The following is a 26,725-nucleotide window of genomic DNA, read 5'->3' as shown; positions in this document are numbered from 1 at the left end:
GTATTAGAATTCCTTGATGGAATTGTGACAAGGTTCGGTGTCCCCTCCACAATCATATCAGATAATGCCAAGGCATTCGTTGGAACCCAAATCAGTTCTTGGGCAGTTAAGCATGGTGTATACTTGAAGACGGCATCCAATTATTACCCTCGCGGTAATGGCTTAGCTGAATCTTACAACAAGAACCTCATCAGGATAATCAAAAGGACGATCGAAGACAACCACAGATCGTGGCATACTAAATTGAGGAAAGCCTTATGGGCTGACAGGATCACACCCAAGAGGGTGATCAGTAACTCTCCTTTCATGTTGGTATATAGGAAAGAAGCAAGACTCCCAACTTCCATAGAGTTACCCTCTCTTGAACTAGCACATCAGCTGGAATTGACAGAGAATGATGCCATGACAGTAAGGCTAGCTGAGCTAATGGAGCTGGAAGAGGTTAGAGGTCAGGTTATGCATACGCTTGAGACTCTTTAAGAGCAGGTAAAGAGAGTTTTTGACAAAAGTGCTACTAATAGGGTCTTCAAAGAGGGAGATCTAGTTCTAAAGTGGGATGCAGACAGAGCCAAGGCTAGGCGACACTCCAAATTCGATGCTATCTGGAGTGGTCCATATGTCATCACTAGTTGCAAGGAGGCCAATGCATTTCATCTCTCCAGGCTTGATGGCGAAGTTCTTCCAATCCCAGTGAACGGGATTCATCTCAAGCCTTGCTTCTAAAGAGGGTGTTGATGACTATGTAAATATTAGACTAGAAGTTGTTTTTCTTTCATAAGTGCTTGTGCACCTGTCGCATTCTCCTTAAGAGCCTGTGCGCTCTAGTTTCCAGTTTCCCTCCAAGTCATGGCGCACACATGTTTTGGGTCTTTTCAATGACTCAGTACCCAATGGATGCTCAAGGCTTCTGGACTTCAAGCTTAATAGGCAAGCATCCCGTAGAGATCGCCAAAAATGTTGTCATTTTATGACACCCTTGGTCCATCAATGAGAACCGATCAGAGATACGATCCATGGACCGGCGTGCCCCAGCTGATCAAGGAGAACAGCAGTGGATTTATGAAAGGTGAAGTGTTGTCTTGTCTGGAGGAAGTTCCTTTCCTTTGCTTCTCTTTCTCTTTCCCAAAACTCCAGAACCCCGAGGTTCCGAAGTTCCTTTCCTCTGCCTTCTCTTTCCTCTCCCCCGGAACTCCGGAACCCTGAGATTCCGAAGTCCCTTTCCTCTGCCTTCTCTTTCCTCTTCCCCGAAACTCCGAAACCACGAGGTTTCAAAGTTCCTTCCCTTTGCCTTCCCTCTTCTTTCCCCGGAACTCCGGAACCCCAAGGTTCCAAAGTTCCTTCCTTAACTTCTCTTTCCCTTCCCCAGAACTCCGAAACCCCGACATTCTAAAGTTCCTTCCTTAGCCTCTTTTCAGTTCCCCGGAACTCCAGAACCCCGAGGTTTCGAAGTTCCTTCCCTTTGCCTTCCCTCTTCTTTCCTCGGAACTCCAAAACCCCGAGGTTCCGAAGTTCCTTAGCTTCTCTTTCCCTTCCCCGGAACTCCGGAACCCCAAGGTTTTGAAGTTCCTTCCTTAGCCTCTTTCCAGTTCCCCGGAACTTCGGAACCCTGGGGTTCCAAAGTTCCTTCCCTTTGCCTTCCCTCTGCTTTTCTCAGAACTCCGGAACCCCGAGGTTCCGAAGTTCCTTTCCTTAGTCTTCCCCACTTCGGGAACCTGTGCTTCCGAAGTCTTCCCAACTTCCTTCCAGCTTGCAACACTTCTAGATGGTGTGATCAACACTCAAGGTTTTTAATGCTCCAACAACTCTTGTAACCAGTTTTCTATATAATGTTGTTAGGCCTCATTGTAAAAGGTTCTCTCCTTGCTGGCTTGAGCTATTCTATGCTCTTTCACTTCTCTTAAAGATTTGTGTATTTTTGCATTTCTGCAAATGTAAGTTTGGCCATTGGCCTTTGAATGAATTGAAATTACCATTCTTGTCTTACTTCAACTTATGAATGTTGTGTGTGTGTCCTTACCTTCATTATAAGTGTATGTTTGTGGCTCTCTTTCACATATATGTTGTGTTAGCCTATTTCTGGGTGTGACTTGTGGGAAACCTTCTCCCCTCTTGAAATTCAGCAAGTTCTAACCTCCATATGTGCATTGAGGTCATTCATGCAGCTGAAGTTTGTGCATCTTCTAGGAGTTTCAGTTAATTCTTTGTGCCATTTCGGGTGGGGAGAGAAACATCTCTTATCTTGGTGCATCACCTCCTTTCATTTTAAGCATTTCTCTCTTCCCTTTTCCTCTGCAAGCTGTTAGGATAGGCTTAGAGGTAAGATTCGAAGTGTTGAGTTGGTCCAACACCTGCACTTGGATTGAGAAGAAAGTCGGCCTTCTCCAAAGATTCAACCCCTTGCGCAAGGTCCCACACTTCGGGGTTGTTTCCATGTTTCATGAGGTTGCTGAGTTGATAGCCCAGGAAGGGTGCAAGCTTTTGTGACAACAGAACCCACAATAGGGAAGTCCCAATCTTATCAAAAGGGGAAAAAACCCATAAAACACCAAAATGACTAAAATTAGTCATAGAGAAGTCCAAATATCCAAGAGAAAGAACAAATCACCAAAGAAAAAGGACCAAGGATACAGATTTCTTAAAAAGGGTGAAATAGGTGAACCAAAACACACACCAATAACAATGAAGAAATCAATATAAAACCCAATGATCTCCCCTATAGAATGCCCTAAGCTAAGAGGCCTTGGATGGATGCGACCGGCAAGGCACAAATGCATTGCCCCAAAACTCTTCTTGAAGCTCTCCTAACATCCATGGTCAATGACCCTCCACCATCTAAAATGCCATTGCAGGTGGGAAAGAAGTGGGTGGCACATGCCTAAATGTGAGACCCCAACTAGGAGCAAAACACAACAGAAGTGCTATGCCTCAGGTGATTAAGATGGGGTGCCCTAGTTCTAGTGCATGCAGAGGTAGTGCAAACAAAAGTACATTGTTTCACTAATTAGTCATCAACAATGTGAACATTTCTGCAGTTTGGAGGGCATCTAATGCCTCCACTACTAGCAACTGGCTTAAAGAACAAGGTGCTCAAGTCCCCTATAAGACCCTACGCCAAAAGATGATAACCTCCCTCAAGAAAAAGCCAAGCACCAATAATCTGGAAAGTGAAAAAAAGTAGATAGTAAACCACTGGAAACTCTATGAAAGCAATGGTTTCTACCTTGTACTTCATTGTATGTAAGTATTTGAAAATAGAATGCTCCAATGTCTTTGCCTCATGAAGAGGGCAAAGCCAACAAATCTAATTCAAGCATAGGTTTAGGTAAAGTCTAAGAGTGGTGACCACATCAAAATATCAATACAAGCATCAAAGAATGCTAGATGTACAAGAACAAAATTACTTGCAGAGACAAAATGCATATGAAGATGAAAATGAATCCAATTTGGAAGAAACCGTATATTTATATGATAAGAAACTAGAAATTGGAAAAGCAGAAATTCAGAGCTCGCATATCTTGTTATTTCTTTTAGATGACAGAATATTCAAACTATTATTCAAGTGGCAATGAGACCATTACCCTATCATATAGTGATCGTTTCTCATCATCTTTAAGTACCTGCCATAGGGATCATGTCAAATTTCAGCATCACAGACAAAAGGAAATTGCTTAAACTCAACTTGAATGCTGTGTCGCTGAATTCTTCTCAAAGTGAAATGTATGACTTAGTGCAGAAAGTTAAACATCTCACCTCATAAGCATGTTGAATTTCCTGAAATTTTTTCTCTGCATCTGGATCCCCTTTATTTACATCAGGATGATGCTTCTTCGCAAGCTAAAAATACAAGCTGGATAAAGTTAATAGCCAATTCATTGTCTTAAAAAGAGTGTTCCCATAAAGGGGACAAAGCAACCAGCAACCTGCAGAGCCTAAATGTACAAAAACAAATTCTAGCAAATAATATCTCTAGAATATTTAATTTCCAAATGCAGAAATCAAGGATCTCATATTAAGCAACCTGCAAATGAGAATATGAGAGAACGCTCTACCATATTAATATAAGAAGCCAAAGAAATAAAACTTGCAATTATTGGCTACCGTAAATATTTATTATTTTGCTGGATGGCATAGCATACCGCATAATAAGCCTTCTTGATTTCTCCTTGACCTGCATCCTTGCTTATTCCAAGAATCTCATAGAAGTCTCTGGCAGCCATCCCAGTCATCCCTGTAGAAGGAAAAACAAATATCAATCCTGTAAGATCGTTCACTTAAATATGAAAAAATTCCTTTGTTCCACACTGTATTGGCATTACACTGCGATAATAATAGAAATATTTACCTGTAGCATGAAAACTCCTCTTAAATGATATAGCTCTAAATTCTTTGTTGCTAAAGACATTCTCCCTTTCACGAGCTGAAAAATAGAATGAACCAAAATTAACAAGTAATTTTACTTAAGAAGAAAACTATACCATGGCAGAAAAAATGCAAACTCAATGACAAAATGGATAAAGAGGCATCATGCATGGTAGCCAGAAAACATAGGCATGTCTAGTTGCACGCTCATCACATGACTACCATAGCCAAAAATCTCCCTGGGAAAGAAATGAAAATGTTTAACTAAGAAAAATATTAATTGTGCATTTAGTGCATCAAATTCTGAACAGAAAGGCATACCATCAGATTTAGGATGAGAAAACAAATAGCATGCATGGAGGCAAAATAAAATATAATAACAAGGATACATCACCATAGCTTCTGCTCAGCGTTTTTGAAATCATATTAAAATTTAAATGTATGCTAAAACTGTAAAACATGGCATCAACATAGGTCCCCATTTGTTAGAATTTTGCCATCAACAACAAAAATTCTACCTAGGACCTAATGTCTATGACCTAGAATTGAAGACTAAAGATATTCAATATTCAATCATGTTAAGCTTAATTACAAAAACACCTCTTGGATGCATGAATCAAGGACATGATGTGTTGAAGAGGTATGGGTTTAACTCTCTTACCACTTTCAATCAAGAGATGAGTTAACTTAATTTAACTAAGACAAATGTGATGATTAAACTGAAGTAGCACCTAAATACCATCAATCAATGATTGAGGAAGCATGGTGTCACTTGTATACCTCAAGTCAAGATGTACACATGTCATTATTAGCTAACTAGGTTAGAATATTAAATATTCATAATATCCTAAGTAAACTTAAGAACTAGGTGCAATATTACACTCAGGATGAGCAGTATCCCACATAAGCTGAAATATTTACACCAAAACCCCTCCTTACATGTAACTTAGGAGGAAATAGAAATGGGTTCCAACAACTAGGCTATGTTAGGTAGCCATATAAAATGATGCTCCCTCAAAGAAGGAAAGAGAGAAATATAAACAGAAAGGCTCCAGTACCCCACCCCCCCAATCCCAAATCACTCAACTCTGAATGTCAAAGAGGATTTGTGCTAGTTGAACAATATTTCTCCCTTTCAGAGAAAGAAACCCAAATATAAATGCAGGAGATCATCTCGCTCCAAAAATGAATGTAAGAAAAAAAATTCAAAATATGTGGGATGGAACTTTGAAATGTACATCTCTAGATGTCAATAGTAAGTGCCACCATGATCAGATCAAGAATCTCAGGTTTAACTAAAGACGATGACTACTCCAAAGTCTAAACCATGTGGATATAGATGTGCAACAAGTGCCAAAGATGTAGAGTGTGTATGTGGAATCTCAATGCATGCCATGTGGCTTAAATGCTCATCCCATGAGATGTCCTACTATGAAGAATCATTGGAAGCCCTCAATGAAGCATCTCTAAACTCTATAAAAGCAACAAGTAAAGGTGCAATCTTAGTGCACTTCATGTGACTACATTACACATCCCACACAACATGTCCTACTATGAAGAATTAATTATTGGAAGCTCTCGATGAAGCCACTTGGAACTCTATAGTGTTAGCAAGAAGTGATGGTGGAAACACAATGTATGGCGTGTGACTACACTACTCATTCCACAAGATGTCTGCATCAAATGTTGAGTATGAACAAGTGACAAAGTTGCCAAATGTGTTGGAATCTGAATGCATGTCAAATGACAACACTGCACATCCCATGAATTGCTCACATCAATTGTGTGAGTATGAATATATGTAGATGGGGCATCAAAAGGAACAATTGTTTCAATTTCATCCAAATGTGGAAGCTTCTCTAAGGAGGCATCACAGACTGTTAGAAGCTCAATATTTCCATAAAATTGCCTAATTATGATCATGGCAATGATAAGGTAATCAATGTGTTCTATGTGATGTAGGATGTTCTCAAAAACTATAGGACCTATTAGTTTGTAGATTATGTCATCATAGTTTAACCAAACACATTTATATTCATGGTCACTTCGCTCAAGAACATTGCCATGGAGACAAGGCAGTGGGTCCTGCTCACCCCCTGTTTTCCAGGACATGGTTCACTTTGTCTAGGGTGACATCACAAATGAGATGAGATGCCAAACAACAAAAAAGATTTTCACAGCCCCTCCAAATAAATACAAGATTTGGAACTATATCAATATTACTTCATTAAAATGCATGATTGCATAAACCCCTAGATGAGTAAAAGATAGCAATTTATAAAAAACGGAATAAAGGTTTAAGAGTCCCAAGAAGTCTATTTCATAATATGTGCACATATAAAAATAAATTGCACCATACCAAAGATTGTAAAATCAGCTTTCCAATACATATAAGAACATGAAAAAATGGATAACCCAAGCAAATGTTATGCCTATTTCCATAATAAGAATTTGAACAGAGATGAACTGAGCCAAAGAATATTTTGGTAACATGGCAATAAGTTGACAGTAAGATGATGTGAACATAATAAAGCTCTAGAGTTGTCAAAATCCACCAATGTGGTAGATAAGGTAGCAAGCAGCAACAAATGGTAAATTTGATTTTGCTTACATACTAAGTTGTCAATTTTGGTACAGATCTTAATTTGGGTTCATGGATCTGGCGCCAAAAAAATTGGAGTTGGTTTCGTTTTGGGTTTGTCCATACAAAAAATGTAAAATTCATACAAATATAGACTTTCTCTTCCTTCCTTTAAGGGCGCTACCAAGGAAGCCTCTATCGTTCCAAGATCTCAGATGTCCTTCGAGTTGTGAGGCAATGGGCACCTAAAGGGGAAGCCCCAACTGATTTAGGAGTAGGGGAACATAGGTAGTGATGTGACATATTAATTCTGCCATTCTCTATAGATATATGATATTTGCAGCCTAAAGAAAGAATAAAGTTTAGAATACCATATAGCATCATATAAACAACAAAATCATAAGTAAACCAAATGTTAATTAAAACATAAATGATTATTATAAAATATTCATTGTTCAAACTTCAAGTTCGATATTTAAATAATAATATCAAGTTTATTGACTTGGTTTTAGCAATGCCACAGACACTCACACTAAAAGTGTAATCGCTTTCGGACTACTCGAGTGCAACATGTTGGGAAGTGAAAGCATCAAAATCAATATGCTCTAACTCTATATCTCACAACTTTGTGTCCCATTCCTTTAGCCATGTTTTTTTGCAAAAGGAAGCACAAATTGGAATGCACATACACTATGTTCTCTACCCTTCTCTAGAGAAATCTATTGCACTTTATTGAGTGGATGAAAGGGTATGTGCTCCAATTCTTCTCAAATGTAGATGAACTAGCAACCTATGAAGACAAAGTAAAGAGATAGTGTTATATATTATAAAAATTAAAAATCAAAAAACTATAAATAAAACTTTAAAGATTAAAAAATAATTTTAATGAACTCATTTGCGATGAAATTTTGGTTCCAAGAGTTTGTAGGTGTTGGAACTTGTTGTGACATAATCACACATCACCCCATTGCAAATGGATACCCCCTATTTTTAGGTCCTCTTGGTCTTTTAGTTTTGGTTCTTTGCGTCTTTTCGCAGCAATCCCTTCGGTCTCCCCGGTTTGCAAGTAATTTTGATGAAATTTGATCAAGTCTACAAGTTGTTTGAGCGAATTTGGCTATCTGGAACTTGTTTGGTCTATTTTAGGGTTTTTTCCTTCACACTTAGATTTGAGGTCATTTCCTTGGGATTTTGAAAAATCAGAACATTGCAATGAAGTCAAAGCCCTTCAAGGAAACTACCAGTGAAATTTGGGCGAATTCTGAGCAATTATTATTTTTATTAAGTTTCAGTGTGTCCCGAATTGGCCTAATTTTGCCAAAAATCAAATTTACTATTTTTAGCACTTTCTTTTTTTTAGTAAGTTTCTATTTTTAGTGTCAGCCTATCTTCGTTTGCCCTAATTTGACATTTGGAAGAACTTACTATTTTTAGTAAGTCTATTTTTGGTAGGTCTATCTCAAGCGGTTAGGACGCAAAAGGCAAAACATTCTTGAAGATCCATGTCTAAATCCGGAAAGTTGAAAAGCAGGCAAGATGGTTAGAGAAACGGCTAAGTACAAAGTTCTTTCTTGAAGTGGAAAAGCATGAAAATCTAAGGCAGAGAAATTCACTTCAGCCCAAAGTGCAATCCAAATCTAGAAAGATCAAGAAATGGTTGTCGGGAAAGAAATTGAAGTTCCTTTACCATAACTCAAGATGCACTCCAGGAATGGGTTCCAGCACTAAATCAAAGAAGAGGAGGAAAGATCAAGAAATCGAAAAAATCCTCCATCACATGCAAATAGCGCACTTCAGCTTGGTAAAGGGAGAAAAATGAGGGTGCAAGAGGAAAATTTCCTCAAGGCTAAAATCCTTCACATTATGAAAAATCCGCCCAAACTGGGAAGAGGGCACCAGAATGAGGTAGGGAAGGAATTTTCTTCCCAAGGATGAATTCCTCCACAGCATGAAATTTGTGCCCAAGATGAGTGTAGAGCGCTAGAAAGGGGTAAGGGAGGGTTTTCTCCCTCCAAAGGATATTCTTGCACCATGTCATTTTAGAACCCAGGACTGATGGAGAGCGCCAAAGCAAGGTCTAGGAGGAATTGTCCTCCAAATTGAAAATTCTTGCCCAAGGTGAAATTAGTGCCCAAATTGGAGGTCATGGCGCCAAATAGAGGGTGGAGAGGAATTTCCAAGCTCAAAGAAAAATCCTATACCATAGCAAAATTCCGCCCTAGCATGAGGAAGGGCACTATTGTCATTTTATGACACCCTTGGTCCATCAGTGAGAACCGATCAGAGATATGTTCTATGGACCACCACTGCCTCAATTGATCAAGGAGGAAACATGGAATCATGAAGTGTGAAGTGTTGTCTTGTCAAAAGGAAATTCATAAGTCCTCAACTTCGGAACCCCCAGGTTCCCAAGTTCCTAAGTCTTCTCTTCCTCAACCCCGGAACCCCCAGGTTCCCAAGTTCCCAAGTCCTCAACTCCGAAACCCCGAGGTTCCAAAGTTCCTTTATTTTCTTCTTCCCTTCCCAAAACTCCGGAACCCCGAGGTTCTAAAGTTCCTTTGCGCAGTTCCGCCTTTCCCTCACTAGTTCCCCAGAACTCCAGAACCCCAAGGTTTCGAAGTTCCTTTCCCTTGCCTTCTCCGGAACTTCGAGCTTCCGAAGTTCCCTCCTAGCCTTTCTTCCTTCCTTTCTCCGGAACTCCGAAACCCCCAGGTTCCGAAGTTCCTTCCTTAGCCCTTTTTTCAGTTCTTCGGAATTTCGGAACCCCGAAGTTCCCTGCTGCTCTCTTTTCTCCTTCCCGGCACCCCGGAACCCCGAGGTTTCGAGGTTCTTTCCTTGTCTTCCCCATTTTGGGAACCCGAGTTTCCGAAGTCCCCGGACTTCTTTCTGACTGGCGACACTTCCAGATGGCATGATCAACACTCAAAGCTTTAAATGCTCTGACAATTTTGGTGACTTATGCACCTTCTTTTGTGGTGCCACAGGGGTGCATTTAATATTTTTGGCAAGATTTCCATCAAAGGAGGTACGGGGCCATGCTTGTTGTGGTGACTTATGTCATGTCTGCATACTCTAACTTTGGAAGGTTAGTCAATCCACCTTCTCAGGGTTGCCTTTTGTGGGTATGGCTAGGTCGCTTGTATGTACAAAAGTCAAGTGCATGCACTTCCCTACACTCCCAGACTGACATGCAAGGGTCATGATCACTCTTATAACGTTTTTTCTATATATGGTTGTTAAGCCTCATTGTAAAGGGTTCTCTCTCTGCTGCCTTGAGCTTTCCTATGCTCTTTCTCTTCTCTTGAAGACTTGTAATTATTTTTTGCATTTCTGCAACTGTAAGTTTGGCCTTTGGCCTTTGAATGAATTGAAATTACATTCTTGCCTTCCTTCAACTTATGCATGTTCTATATGTTTCCTTACCTTCATCATAAGTGTATGTTTTGTGGCTCTTCTCTCCATATATGTTCTGTTAACTTGTTTTTTATGAGTGTGACTTGTGGGAATCCTTCTCCCCTCTTGACACTTAGCAAATTCTAACCTCCATACATGCGTTTGGGTCACTCATACAACTAAAGTTTGCGCATCTCTTGGGTATTTCAGTTGATTCCTTGTGCCATTTCGGGTGGGGAGAGGAACAATCTCTTATCTTGGTGCATCACCTCCTTTCATTTTAAACAATTCTCTCTTCCCTTTACCTCTGCAATTTGTTAGGATAGGCCTAGGAGTTAGGTTTGAAGTGTTGAGTTGGTTCAACACCTGCACCTTGATGGAGAAGGAAGTTGGCCTTCTCCAGAGATTCAACCCCCTTGCGCAAGGTCCCACACTTCGGGGTTGTTTCCATGTTTCACAAGGTTGCTGAGTAGATAGCTTAGCAAGGGTGCAAGCTTTTGTGATAATAGGCACCAAACAGATCAAGAGGAGGAATTTTCTTCCAAAGACGAATATCCTACACATGGTGGAAATGGCACCCAAACAGGGAGGAGAGCGCTAGAATGACAAAGAGGAAGAATTTCCTCCAAAGCCAAATTTCCTCCATCATGTAGAATTGCCACCCAAGTTGAAGATGGAGAGCTAGACAAAGGTTGAGGAGGAATTTTCCTCCATGACATGAATTCCTCCACAAGGTAGAAATGAAGCCCAAGGACAAAATTGAGAAAAGAATTCAAAGCAAGGAAGAAATTTAAAATTCCTTTCTCATGAAGAAAATTCGCCCAAGGAGGAATTTCCAAACAAGAAAAAATTTCCATCCCTTCATTAAAAACGTAAAATTTGTCTAAGGCATAGGGATAATTCTTCCTCCGGAGGAAAATTTCAAGAAATTTCTTCTCCAGTTCAAAATATGCCTAAGGTTGGAAATAGGCTTTGAAAATCAAGATCAAGGAGGAATTTCTCAAAATTAAGAACTCAAGAAAATTCCTTCCACGGGGAAGAAATGAGCCCAAGGTGAAGAATTTCAAGGCACAAGGAAAATTGGCTAAGAGAGGGGATTTTCTCTCTCCAAGAACTCTGGACAGGATAAAATTTCCCCAACATGAAAGAAATGGTCAGTTGATGGAAAAATCTCCTTCAGAACAAGATCTGAACTAGAACGTAGAAAAATTCCTTCGAGACAAAAAATCTCTCTACAAAGATTTTCTCTCCTAGAATTCCAAACATATAGGAATCCTTCAAAACTGGAAAAGATTGTTAAAATTCTTCCAAGGCAGGAAATATTCTAAAATGTCTTTTATGAGCCCGGAACAAAAAGATTCTTGTAAAGGACGAGTTGGCAACATGCAAAGGGAATATTCCATATTAATGAAGCACAACTCGGAAAATTATAAAGGATCCTATGATAGCGAGGTCCATTTGCATGGCGAGAATCTATTGAGTGCATGGCGGCATGATGGCGCATTTATTGCTAGTGGACATCTTGACCGACTAGTGGCATACTTAATGCATGGCGGCTACTATATTCCAGGAAGTGATGGCTCATTTATTGCACATTGAGCAGTTTTACACATGATGGTGCATTTAATGCACATTGGACGAATTTGGAGTTGATAATGCATTAACTACATAATGGGCGATTTTTTAAATGTAATGGATAATTAACGTAAAGTGGGCGAGATTCCTCATTTATGACTCTCCCCACTACTTAGCGTCATGTATTTGGGAATTTATTGGTCAAACCCTAATTAGGGTTTGCATGTTGAATCTTAGCTGTTGATCGGTTTGTAATCAAGGCCGTCCATTTTCCTCTTGGAGGCCTATATAAGGGGTTCACCCATTCATTTGTAAAATGGGGAGATTGTATGAAATTGTTACGATAAGTTATTGAGATAATAACAATGATACATTGTTCTCTAATGGTGTTCCCTTAAGTTCTTTTTCAAAACTTTCATGGTTTCACCTTCCTCGCTTAGATTAGAATTTTATTTTCCAAGCAGTTAGATGAACAAAGTTGATTTCAATGTTTTCAGGTGAAGATCGCTTGATCATACCTTTTGTTAATAGATGATTTCTATTGACAGTGCAAGGTTGGCTTGAGCTTTTCTATGTGTGCACTTAATCTAAATTGTTGAATGAACATTGTTCTTTGATGGTATTCATCAATGGTTTAAAATCTCTCAAACACAACCTATGAAGATTGCACCCGCTTTATGTAGTTGTCTGCTAGTGGCCAAGTAAAGTGTGGTTGATCTCATCTGAAGCATTGCTATCTACTGAGTTCTTAGATTTAGCTTAGTCTTCCTAAACCCTTTCCCCTTTAAATTTCAGTTCATTCCAATTTAGTTCGTTTGAAGCGGAAGCATCCCAAAATTGCTATGTCCGATGATGAAGTTCCAACCACAGCAAAGAAGTGAAAGAATGATCAAATGTAAGTCCCCTTGGATTACCAACAAACATCAAAGCCAAACGAATCTATATCCACAATAAAGTCGCTAGTACGCAGTTGGAACCTTATAGTAAATGTATGTATCTTCCTGCAATCTTAGCATACATTTGATTTTGATCAAGAGAGGATAAGGTGACTATTGAGAAACTTTATTCTGTGTTGGTGTAGTCACAAAACACCCATCAACAAAACTGTTGGCCATGGAAGTGCCACCAACTATGAGCATCCTTATTGAACTTATCACGAAGAGCCTCAATACTTTGCCCATTGAGATGTAAAAAGTCAATGAACTCACTCATGATTACATACTACAAATCAAGATTAAAAGAACGGTAAAAAATGTTCCCCTATACCCTTCGGTGACTTCATAATCTATATATGGGGCAATCGTCATTGGCACGAAAAGAAACTCAACACTATACTATTTTGGACTCAATGCAAAGGCAAGAAGATGTAGCAAGGTAGTCATTGTGTTCCATCTTTTTTTAGTAATTTTGTGCACTTGTTTGAAGTAAGTTTCTTTAAGGTCTTGCATTTCTCATTTATGATTGTCTTCATCTTCTCAATCATTGAGTCAATGCCATCGCATATCTCTCCCAAGCAAGACTTGTCCATGTCACTCTTATGAATCATACTCAAAACAAACTCAACGAAACTTGTTGGTGTTGGATATAAGCCACACCCGGACCGACGATGGATTGGTCCAAGAGGGGCCAGTAGCTCAGTGGTAGAGCACTCCACCAGCGTATGGAAGGTCCTAGGTTCGAGTCCTAGCTGGTCCATGTCTCAACATGGTATCAGAGCCAGGTCCAGGCTAGGAGCCCCAAGCACACGAGAGGTGTGGCTTAAGGGGGGGTGTTGGTGTTGGAAATAAGCCACACCCGGACCAATGATGGATTGGTCCAAGAGGGGCCAGTAGCTCAGTGGTAGAGCACTCCAACAGCATATGGAAGGTCCTAGGTTCGAGTCCTAGCTGGTCCATGTCTCAACATGGTATCAGAGCCAGGTCCAGGCTAGGAGCCCCAAGCACACGAGAGGTGTGACTTAAGGGGGGGTGTTGGTGTTGGAAATAAGCCACACCCGGACCGACGATGGATTGGTCCAAGAGGGGCCAGTAGCTCAGTGGTAGAGCACTCCAGCAGCGCATGGAAGGTCCTAGGTTCGAGTCCTAGCTAGTCCATGTCTCAACAAAACTAAGGAGAGACTCCACATGATCCCACCAAGAGTCATCTAGGATCATCCACTTAGTATTTGTTAACTTCTCAATGTTGTTTTGCCTCCATATAAACCAAGTTTAGCTAATGATCATGCTAGAAAGTGTCTCTCAAACCTTCACATGTAGTCTCAAGACAATTGTACTAGAGGCAAAAAAGTCTTAGCAATCCATTCAAGAATACAAAAATAGAATAATTAAAAAACAAAGTTTAAAGAAGAATTTGAATACACAATCAAACTATGACTTAAGTAACTAAGTTTTAAAAACTAGATTTTCAAGTATCTAAGGGGAACCTAAAATATAAAATTCTATACAACTTGACTTACCTTTAAGAGCTCCAATTTTGAAAGTGATCTAAATATGACATGCAACACGTGGTGTTTGATGATGAACAACTGGATCTCCTCAACTTCTATGCACAACTCTTTGATCTAATCAATTTTGCTTCTAATCTTTCATGGCATAAGATTGAGAGAATGAACTGCACAAGGTATCCAAAAGATGTGTGAATAGGCTTCATCAACCACCAAACAAGCAGCTCTACAATTCTTTTCGTTGTCCATTATGAATTGAACAACACCATGGAGACCCACTTTCTCAATGAATGTGATGAGGATATTAGCAATAAGTTGGCCTACCTTCACCTTCCCCTAACAACCCACAACTCTCAAAAATATTGCCCCTTTAGGGGATACTGCTATGACATTTCAAGAGCCAATTTTTAGCATCCTTCCACTGATTGAAAATAACAAACACTGGTTTCTAGGCTCGTGAATTCCTTATGAGCTTTCAATAAATCTTCTACAAGCTTGACCTCTTTGTCCAATAAGGTCCCATGCATCTTATCATAAATTGGACCCTTGTACCCCTTTCGAGCTTCATTAATTTTTCTCACCATTTCTTACCAATATGGTGAGCTAACAACATTGAAGCCAACCCATTTGCATAAATACATTTTGCTTTGTGTTGATCCAAATGGCTCAAGATCTTCGGGAGTAGCCAAAAATGGGCTGCTCTCTACCACAACATAGGGATTAGATGGGGGAAAAAAGGATGATTTATCATATGGCTTACTAGTTCATCTTCTTGCTCCTACTCCATAATATATGCTATCACTTACTTCAATGGCACAGATACACCATTCTTTTCAACAAAAGCATTGATGCCTAGATATATCATTCTTTCTAAGACGAGCATCATGCCTAGTCCAAGAATTCCACATAAATGGGCTTTCACCTGACTATATGAACTTCAATACCTGACATCACAAAACCTTCAAATCCAAATAAACTACCACCACTTGGAACCGGGGCATCGGGTGTTATTTTTCTATTGGCCCACGTCCAATTAGAGTTACCCCTTAACCCTCAAAAAACTTAAAAAGTCACCTTTTTTTTAAATTTTAATTTTAAACATTGCATATACGTGGGGGCGAAAGGAGACATCTGGGCGTCTCCCTGTCCCTGGAGAGACGTCTGCACGTCTCTCAAAGGACGGGGAGATGTGGAGGCGTCTCCATGGCGTCTCCCCGTCCCTGGAGAGACATCTACACGTCTCTCAAAGGACAGGGAGACGCCCAAACGTCTCTCAAGGAGACGTGGAGGCATCTCCATGTCTCTCTGGGAGACACCCAGACGTCTCCACGTCTCCCTGGGAGACACGGGGACACGGAGACGTCTCTGCATCCCAGCGGCGCTTGGGTGGCAGTGGCGGGACGGCGGGGGACGTCACGTCCCCGAGACGTTTCTGACGGGGCGACGCACCCCAAAAGGGGGGGGACGCGTCCCCGTGGAACACTGATTCAAACAATATCATAGCTAGAATGTCATAGAGCTGGTCCATTTCTAGATAGTGGGGTGAGTAGATCTTAGTATTTGGCACATTGGGTGAACTGTGGAGCCATGTTGACCCCAACTTGGGGGCGATGCCCCTTGACCCCAACTTGGGGGCGCTGCCCCCAAACCCCCGTTGAAAAATATAGGGGGAAACTGTGCCGATAGAAGTAGGGAAAATCTAACCTCCGAGTCTGATTAGGCTCCATACAACAACACAACTTAGAAATCTTGGTATTTAGATTTAGTATTTCAAATTTCCTAGTCTCATTTGAAATGTAATTCTTATACTGTAATACTGTCATACATCTTTTCAAAACTAGTTTTTCAAGTACTATATGTATATGTATAACTATATCAACACCACCAACCCGCCAACCCCCCCCCCGCTGTCGTCCCCCCGCAATCCCCAAACTTAGGCCCTTGGTCCCCCCGTCCCGGAAACGTGTCCCTGCGTCCCCCCGTCCCCAACGCCCGCGGAACACTGGTTTGAATTTTGCCATGAACAACAAATCCTACCTAGGACCTAATGTCTATGAGCTATTTAAAAAACTAGAATTGAAGAATAAAAATATTCAATATTCAATCATTGGAGTTTAATTACAAAGAGAAATGTACAAATCATAGAAGCATTAATATTTTGGGGAAAAAATCGACAACCAAAAGTATAAGATGTTTTGAAAAAATAGCGAAAAAAACAAACAATATAATATTTTTAATATTATATAGTAATTTTATTATATTAATATATTATTATTTCTATTATAATATACTATTATTATTTATGTCATAATTATTATATTAATATTATAATACTTTTAATAATTTTTTATTATAATATTATATAACTACATAATTACTATAGTCTAAGTCACAAGGTTTGAGTTTGAGTTCGACACCAATAAAATTTGGAAGAAGGGAAAATATTTCAAAAACAAATTAACATTAAATTTGTTTTATATAAATTTAATTTAAAAAAAGATAAATAATACTCTTACTTTTTTCTCTTAATTATTTCTTTAAAATAATATAACATCACTAAATAGATTTAACATCATCATAAAAATATATTATTTTTATTTTTCACTTGAAAAAACATTAAAAATACTAAATTTTATTTCAATATATTTATTTTTTATATTTAACTTAAAAAATTAAAAAATAAAAGATTTTACTAAATAGCAAATTTTCTTTTACAATTAAAAAATTTATTTAAAAAAAATACAATAAAAAATACTAAACTAATTTCTATTTAAAAAATAGATGATTAATGAGTAAGATAAAATAATGCTCGTTTTATTCTTGTCCGCGACAGAGAATGCAGTCCACATGTCACATGCTAGGGTTCATGGCATTGTCAAGTGTTTTTTTCACAATTTTGGCAAGTTTTTTTTAGGTTTTTTGTGCCGTTATTAGGGTTCTCGATTTTTTGCACGATTGTTCCCAATTTTTTAATGATTTAATCGCAATTTAAATGCAAAAAAATTGTTGAAAACTGTCAACAACTATTTCGCTATTTTTTAGGGAAAAAATCGTAGCCAGCCCTAACTCCCCATTAATCGGGACTACTCGCGATTTTTTCCAGATCTTTACTTCACTGGACTACAAATATAAAGACTTCTTGGATACATTAGTCAAGGATATGACATGTTCAAGAGGTATAAGTTTAACTATCAATCACTCCTAATCAAGAAGTGAGTTAACTCAATCTAAGGGAGACAAAGGTGGACTTGATTAGACAGAGGTTGAATATGAACATAAGGGTATAATCATATTCTTATATTTACACTAATGCATTTAGAGTTTCACATAAAAGATATTCATATAGGAATATAATTAATTTATATATTTATATATAAACATAAGGATATAGATATATTCTTATATTTATACAATTATATAAATATATAAGAATATATATATATATAATTTATTTTTATATTTATTCTCTCATATTTTTATGTTTTATATTCGTACCTTTCTCATTCCTAGATATTTGCAATCATACAAAAGAATATATTTGTAGATATATAGTTATATTAATGCTCTTATATAAATTATTTCAGGTATTTATAGATATATGCATTATTAAACAAGAATATATGCATTCTTACATATATTCTCATATATTTATATTTATGAATTCACACATAAGAATAATCATTCTCTTACAATTTTATATTTATACAAATATATCTATATAGATCGCTTATATAATTATATACATGCAAATTTTGTTTGATTTAAAAGATATTCATTAAGTACATGATTATATTTATATATTATTAGATAAACATAAAGATATTTATTTTCATATATAAATTAAAGATAATTATTCTCATATCTATATGAATGTATATATAAATTAAATAGATATTTAATTATATATGCACAAATATACAATTCTTCATAGATTATAAACATCCCTATACACTTATACGATAGATATTTGCATAAAGGCATAGGCACCCTTACACCCATACACTACCATATCATATACATACTGTAACGTCGTAAATTACACCCTGTGCAATTCCACGTCACATAAGTGCCTTTACTTTAAGCTGATTTGAATCATTCATCACCTATTTGTCTTTTTTCCCACATGGATTGCCTTGTCAACTTAGAATTTAGCCTTTTATCGACCATGCTAACCATTTCACTAATGGACTCTAGTGCGTCGTGGAGACGTCCGCGCACCACGCTAGTGTCCCACAAATATGTCAATCCGCAGGTGGTCGTTTGAGTGTTACGCCTACGCCTGGAAGAGTTCGTAATGCCTCTATCCACAACCACCGACATCGAGATTCTTCCTAGGGTCAATATCTCATGCATTTGAGATCATTTTTGGGACTTCTTGATCACTTGGCGAAATTTCTGAAGCTCTTGGCACATTCTCTACATCTCTTTCATAGGTTTTCTATCCAGCATTATCACAGCCCTTGAAAAGATCTTGGAACTTAGCTTCGTTCATCCAAGTGAAGGCTTCTTAAGTGTTGAAGGGTAGTTTCTCTTTTTCTTTCTTTATTTCTATTGTCATTGCTTTTATCTAGCATATCAATCGTTCTATCTATTTTCTTTCATCTTTATCATTTATCTTTCCCTCGTGGCTATTATCTGAATTGTTCATGGAGGTGGAAACACCAAAACGAGGGTCTGACTGAAGCAGACCTCTAAACACAACCCCCAACATTTTCTCTTTTTGCTTATGTGTGGGTTCATGATTGAGGGAAGGAGATCACCTTGCTGGCTTCAATCGTGGACCGATTGTAAATTTCCTTCACTTCCTTTCATTCTCTTTTGACTATTCACATTTCGTACCTTTTATTTCATTTATCATAGCATCATTAATTCAATTGGATTATTGCATTTGCATCCACTGTACGGTCTATGTACTTTGTCCGTATAGAACGTTAGCACGCCACGTTGGTGTCCCAGTTCTGCGTGTGCAGCCTAAAGACAGAGACTTAGCAGAGTCATCCAAAGGCTTTCTCTGTCATTTAATTGTTTAGTTCTATTGTTTGCATCCCCTGGCTCACCTTTAGCTCCAATTAAGTGAGGTAGAATGAAGGTAGGTTTGCTCCTTGAAGTTTATCCTCTACACATACTTACATTCATGTATACATATGCTTGCATAACCACATATACTCACTCTATTATTATTTAATTTTCATATATACGGATATAAACATATAATTCTACATATTTATAAAGATAAATAAATCTTATATTGTTAATCATATATATATATATATATATATATATATATAGGTTTAAAACTATGAGAATACATATATTTTATGTATCAATATATATCATTTATATGCAGTTCAGTTTGCGTATATCTATTTCTTTCTCTTGTTTTATTTGTTTTATCTTTGTTTTTCCCTGATTTGTCAGTTTTTCCTTCCAATTTTATTTCTCTCCTTCCTTCACTTTGGGCCAATTAGTTGAATTGGTCCCTTTCCTTGCCCTTCTAACTTACTGGATCTTGTGCCCCACTCCCCTCATTTATTTGGCTATCTAGGTCTGCTACATTCTTCCATTCTCTTCTCTAGCTATAACTCATCCTAATGATGGATCATTGCAATGCACCCTACTAGGGTTTGGTCTATTTTAATCATAATTAATATATTTCAAAGTACTTATGACTTAAACTAACTTGATTAAGAGTCAAGTCTATCTTAACATGAAAACAAATCTGTGATATCCTGTCTTTCTTTAGTCTATCAAATACTTGCTAATTTACCATACTAGATAATTAATCTTATTCTGATTCATTTATAAGTCTACATATTTAATTATATGAATTATTATTTGTTACTGCACAGCAGTTTCTAAAAGATATTATATTAATTATAATCATTATAGTAATATCTATTATCATAACAATATCTATATTTATAACCCTTATATTATTCCTTATTCTGATTGGAATATATATATTTACATAAATAAATAAATAAATGAATTAAATAATATAACCAATAATTTATGTACTTGCTAATTACCTATTCTATAAATTATTAATACTATCACTGGTTAATATATTGGTTATTAATATATTTATTAGCTAGTGATGGCAGACAGAACTGACGCATGTCAGATCTGGTCTGCCACTGTCATGAAATTGTGTATTACCATAATACATATTTCAGTCTATGTTAGTATTATTATTCAAATTCTGCATAAAGACATTATGGGGCTTCATATATTAAACATACTTATCCCAAAATGCATTAATCTTCAAAGATGAATTCCCGTGGCTTTTTTCCTTATTATTAATACATGCCCTCAGATTTATATCATTAATTTTCTGTAGTTTATTGACAGATTAATGATCTGATGATACTTGTATATGTTCAGAAAATACTAGTCTGCCTATTATCTTTATTGCTGATACTATATTTTAATCTCCTCATACTTTGTTGCCATTGTTATTCTATTGGTATAGAGCTTTACGTGGCTTACCGGGTCGGAGTCTTTGTTTTTTAAATCCCCCTCGATTGAATGTGTTTGAACCTGCTCATATACCTCTCACCCGAAAGGATGGCATTCTTTGGAGTTCGATGAGACACCTCTCTTCCCAATCAATGCCTCCTAGATTTCATCGATATCTTTGCTTCCCTCTACTGTATATGCCTTAATCGATTTCCAATCTGTATTGTATAATGTTTGACGACATCAGAGATACGTGATTATCGATTTCCTCAAGTTCTGGTCAATACTTAACATGACACTAAACCATGACAGATCAAATGCTAGTGTCGACTATTATTATGTTGATGTTTTATGGTCAATTGGCTCTAATCTTCTGTCATTATATTTTCAAGTAGAATTGAGATGCCATGATGATTTGTCTTCATAGTGAACAAATAAATTATGTTTATAATATAATATTAATTTAGAATATTTTAAGAATATTATTAATAATGAATATTAATAAATATTAATTAATTAATAATATATAATAAATAAATAAATGTTAAATAATCATTTGTTGGTAATATTATATTAATTAATAATAACTGCTTCATTTAGGATATATATATATATATATATATATATATATAATGATCAAGGAGGGGACATGACAATCATGGAGTATGATCCGAAATGTTGATGATAAAAAAATTTACCTGATGATTAGTTTAGTGATGAATTGATTACCCCAAGGGATGGAAATAGTCATAGTTGGGTGTTCCTAACACTTGTGCGATGTGAGACGAATGGCCATCATTTTGAATGTGACACATTTTCAAGCCAAGTTGGGTGGGGCGGTTTACTGGCGCCCTTTCAAGTTCCTACCGAATTAAACAATGATTGGTTATAGATTAATTAGCTAGTCATAATGTTTATTGCAATCTGCCTGTTCACTATGTCTACATGTTTTCATGTGTATGCTCCATGTTTTTATGTGTATGCTCTGTGTTTAGATCATGCCTGATGCATTCCTAGCATGTCTATTCCATGAATGTCTATGATTATTGCCTTGGGTTGATCTAGAATATGAGAATAACAAGAGTAAACCGAAAAAATATGAATGTATTTAAGGTCATAGATGTGTCATGCTTCTAATCCTCTCTTCAATATATGGGAAGTTTGCCCTTGCTTTGTCTTGAAGAGATATCCATAGGATCAACCAAAACAATTCTCACGATTACAATTGATGAGAGAAATCTTGCCTTTAAAATTTCCAATCAATAGTCGAGATAACTCACAAATTGAATTAAAGACGGAGATATCAAAGTTGTGCAGCAGAAGCTAAATATATCACAGGGAGATCTAAGGATTAGTGCAGGGATCCTCGCATTGAAAGGATTTGGATAAAATTGACATTGCTTGAGGACAAGCAATTTTGGGAAGGGGGGACTGTCATGCCCCATCTGGGATTAATAAAAATTGCAGCAGAAAAAGTGAACAGCCAAAGAAATTAAAGGCCGACCTAGGGTTTGAATGCAAACAATAAAGATGATCACTAGATAGGCTATGGACCAACATTAGTGTATTTGAGCACCCAAGCACTAATATATTTGCAAGGAAGAATTTAATGCATGGCCGACTCATGAAAGGGAGGAAATGATAGAATTAATAATAATGAAAATATTATAATCTTAAATAGCCAACTACTTAGTCAAAACAGATTTAATAAGGCCGACTCTCTAATTTAAATAGCCACCATATTCCATAAAATCTCCCTTTTGTACAGTCGCCTCTATTCATGAATGAAATAAGTAAAACTAAATACAAGACTATGCTAGCCGACCAAAAGCATCTAACGCATATAAATGATATGCAAATCGCACACATAAGGGAGAGGAGGGAGGCTGCGACTGCAGAAGACTAAGGCAGTGATTACATTGTTGACAAAAACAGCAATCCCATTGATTATGAAACATCGATCTAATTCCTAATGAAGCAGTAATTATAATAATGACTAAGACAATAATTTCAATATGTTCATAGTAGTAATCAGGAGACACCACTCTTGAGAGAAGGGTGACCACAGGAAGGGACACAACCTTCCATTGTCAAGTGAAGGTTATTTAAGATAAACTCCAATTGAAGAAAAAGGGGGGATAAGCATCAGTATTCCTAAGAACAGATCAAACAGGATAAGATCTGATTCAAGGCAGTCATACTCAGAAATACAGAAATTTGGTATTATAACTGCAGTTTGGGCAAAAACTAGGGCATTTACAAAAAGGGGAACATTACAAGCTTTCAAGACAAAGTTTTCTATCTTTGAGTGGTTGACCATGACTTTTAGCATCATAAATGAATGTGTTCCATTCATGTGCATGTTCAATAATGATTTTCAAGTTCAATCTTGTTAAATTTGTTGTCATGTATCTCAAAGACACCTTGGTCTACATCCAAACTTGGAAGTTGGGACAACCACCTAGTCCACATGCAAAGAATTCTAGAATTTCTTCGCCAACAATATTTCCAAAATAAGAAGAAATGATACTTTGGGAAAAACCTAGTTGAGTACATAGGTTTCTTTGACAAGCATGGAGTATATGCAATTCTATAAAGGTCAAGATCTATAATGAATGGTCCACTCCATCAAAAGAAATTTTCAAGTTCTATGAAGTATGAACTTCTATAGAAGTTTTATGCATAATAATCACATCTTTCCCACCCCCTTCATTAGCACACTCTTTAGAGAGCTCTTAGTTGTTATCCTAGCGTCACACAACCCTACCAGAATTGGCAAAGCCAAAGGCTCTTTACTCTACTTCAGACTCACTCTCTCTCAAGTTGCAACAAGCATTTGAGCTTTGGACTAACAATACATAAACAAGGTGTTGTGACCTTTTTCACACATCGCCCCATTGAAGATGGGGACCCTCTCCTTTCCTGCTTTCTAGGGTTTTTGTGAGTGTATGTGGCCTTCCGCCTCAGTTCTGCTCAGTTCTGTCAAGTTTTGAACAGTTTGAGTCCTAAAGATTGAAAGTCCATTTATGCAAGCCAAGTGATAACAGAGTCCACACACCGTCAGAGTGCCCAGAAACACAAAAGGACGAAGAACGCAATTGATTTGAACGAATTTGGACAACTTTCTATTTTTAGAAAGTTTGTTTTTTTGCTTTTTCCTATTTTTTAGGAAGTTTTGTTTTTAGCATTTTTAGCCCGATCCCCGGTATGGCTATTTTTAGAAAGTTTTCCCTATTTTTTAGGGATGCTTGTTTTTTGCTTTTTCGGAGTGGGGACCTGGGGTTTGCACTAGTACCACTGACCTGCTTCGATCATGATCGAAAACTTTCAAGTTTTGACCCAAAAAGCTAAGTTCCTACATTTTAGGGGTCATGACGCTTCAAATGGTTTGCCTAAGTATGGATTTCAAATTTCAAGTTAATCTAGTTAAAATTGAAGAAATTGTGAAATTGCGAAGTTTTCTATATATTTTCTAAGTCTTGCTAATCAATGATTGATGGTGAGTGTTATGGCAGGAAGTTGTGAAGTCCGCCCTCATGAAAGGAAAGTGGCATGAGCATGAAAAGCCCGCCCATGATAGATACTTGCAAAGTTTGCCTTCATGTGCTAAAGGTGCTCAAGAACTCAAAGTCCGCCTTCATTTGCTAAAGGTGCTCAAGAACTCAAAAGTCCGCCCAAGGTGATAAGTCATGAACTCTCCAAAGTCCGCCCTATGCAGAGAGTTGAAAAAGTCAGCCCTATGGAGAGAGTTGAAAAGTCTGCCCATGATGGAGACTCACAAAAAGTCCGCCCAAGGATATGGTGAATGGCAAGTGGTCATGAAAAGTCCGCCCTCCCACTTGAGAAGAGAATAAGTTGAGCTCCAAAGTCCGCCTTCTTGAACCAGCTCAAACTTTGCCCTCCAAGCTGCCTAAGAGATGAAAAGTCCGCCCAAGTTAAAAAGTATGATGCACAAAGTCCGCCTTCTTGAACACTCTAAACTCCGCCCCTTGAAATGAATCAAAGTTCGCCATGTGAGAAGGGATAAAAGTCCGCCCAAGCAAAGTGGTGTGTGAACTTAACAAAGTCCACCTTGTGGGATGATAGCAAGTGAAATAGCTTCAAAACTTCGCCCTTCCCTTGCCTTGAACAAAATGAATGAACTCTGCCCTTGGTGATCTCTCTAAAAGTTCGCCTAAGGTGATGAAGGAAGATGCCTACCTCTAAAAGTCCGCCCTATGGGATGATGGTGAATGGTTATGGCATGTCCAAACTCCGCCCTATCTATGATGACATCAAAGCATATCTATCAAACTCCGCCTTGAAGATGTTAAGGGTAGCAAGAGGTAAGTCTAAGGCAAGCAAAAGTCCGCCTTAGAAGACATGAAAGATGATTTCAAAGTAAAGAAAGTCCGCTCTACTTGGAGGTTGAAAGATGATGCCTATGTCAAGAAAGTTCGCCCAACCTTGCAACAAGTTAGAAATATGACCAACAAAGTCCGCCTTGAGAGAGATGTGGTTAAGCTAAAACATGAAGTGCACATAAACATAAGGAAAGTTCCCACTCTAAAAGGTCCGACTTGCCTTGCAGTAAGATGAGAAGCAAAACTTCATAAAAGTTCACCTAAGTCAAGATGAAGTCAAAGATATTTGCTAAGGATTAAAGAGAAGGGAATATTCCTTGGTGATGTCATCCAAACCTTCATGAAATTCGAACTAAGTTCCAAATTAGAAAGGGATATTTGAAGATCAAGTTCGAATATGAGCTGGAAAATCGAAATAGAAACTTGGGTTTGTGAGAGATCCGAACTTAGAAATGAAAGTAGAAAGTCTCTTGAGAAATGAATCTTGAAGATTGAGTTGATTTTGAAACTGGAATTCAGAATAGAAAGTTGCATTCAAAGGAATTCAAACTCAAGGGTGATGACCATGCAACTTGAAGCTGAATTAGAAACTTTCCTCATAAACGTTTAAGACTGGAATCAAAATGGAAAAATATTTTAGAGAGAAGCTGTGTGTTTCTAATTATGAAATTCAACTTCAATACAAAATACCTTCTTCATTCCTTCATTTTCAACACACAAAAGTTCGAACTTTCTGAGCAAGTTAAGAGCAAATTTGAGAATTGTTTTGCAGGTTGAGAGTTATTTCGAAGGAGATTTTGCAAATTGGAAACGTGTTGCAGAAGATTTCGAATAAGTTCTTAAATTCTCAACCTCCTCCTACCAGGTTCTACTCAAATTATTGAATAATTTTTTAATATTTTGGAGTTGAACCAGCTGATAGAAGGCAGATTCATCGAATTTTCTGAGTTTTCTTGAAATTCCTTCTACTTTCTCATCTTATTCTCATTCATTCGAAAGTGAAGTTGGTTTTGAAGGCAGATTTGTTAGATTTTCTGAGTTTCCTAAGTTCGTTGAAGATGATGTTAACAGATTTGTCCAAAATACCAATAAGAAATATCGTGTTGGACTGAATTTTCAAAGTCTTCTTTCTTTCTTTCCGAGCTAGTTTGCCTATGATGAAGTTGATATAATGACTAAAATCAGAGTTTTAGTGTCGTTTTAAAAATTCCTACAAGTGAAAATCCATTTTCATGACTAAGTATGAAAAATGAAGTAAAAGCTTCAAAACCCTTGGTCATTCACAACCTCAAATTTTAATCTAAGTTCTGATTTCTAACTTAAGCTTCATGTTTATTTGCAGATTTCAGGCACGATGAAGTTACAAGTTGACAAGGATGCTCCTCCGGAATCAAGAATGAACTCAAAGTGGAAGAGTATCAATGATACCAACCTCGGGCATATCAATCTGAGGGAGTTTAAGAAGTCGATGTTCGGCTTAGATAGCATTGTGCCTACCGTGACCGCACGTAAAATGATGAAGAGTGGTATCGTGCATGTTGTTGGCTTTCTCTCTACCATGCAGTGCACGGA

The 26,725-nt window shown here is 37.5% G+C and overlaps 1 protein-coding gene and 1 non-coding gene across 2 annotated transcripts in view; one reads left to right on the top strand and one right to left on the bottom strand.

Annotated features, from left to right (window-relative positions):
* The window catches only part of LOC131075633 (chaperone protein dnaJ GFA2, mitochondrial), a 218,789-nt gene that overhangs the window by 172,550 nt on the left and 19,514 nt on the right, over positions 1–26,725 (bottom strand). The window contains exons 3-6 of the mRNA XM_058012468.2: positions 4,343–4,417; positions 4,137–4,228; positions 3,751–3,834; positions 3,579–3,617 (exon numbers count right to left, since the gene is read on the bottom strand). Coding sequence (XP_057868451.1) covers positions 3,579–3,617; positions 3,751–3,834; positions 4,137–4,228; positions 4,343–4,417 — 290 coding nt within the window. The remainder of the gene's footprint in view (positions 1–3,578; positions 3,618–3,750; positions 3,835–4,136; positions 4,229–4,342; positions 4,418–26,725) is intronic.
* TRNAA-AGC (transfer RNA alanine (anticodon AGC)) lies at positions 13,532–13,603 on the top strand. The gene has a single exon. It is a non-coding gene; the product is annotated as a tRNA-Ala (tRNA).

Source organism: Cryptomeria japonica, chromosome 8 (genome assembly GCF_030272615.1).
Source record: "Cryptomeria japonica chromosome 8, Sugi_1.0, whole genome shotgun sequence".
Taxonomy (NCBI): Eukaryota; Viridiplantae; Streptophyta; class Pinopsida; order Cupressales; family Cupressaceae; genus Cryptomeria; species Cryptomeria japonica.
This window is presented reverse-complemented; position numbering and strand designations above follow the sequence as displayed.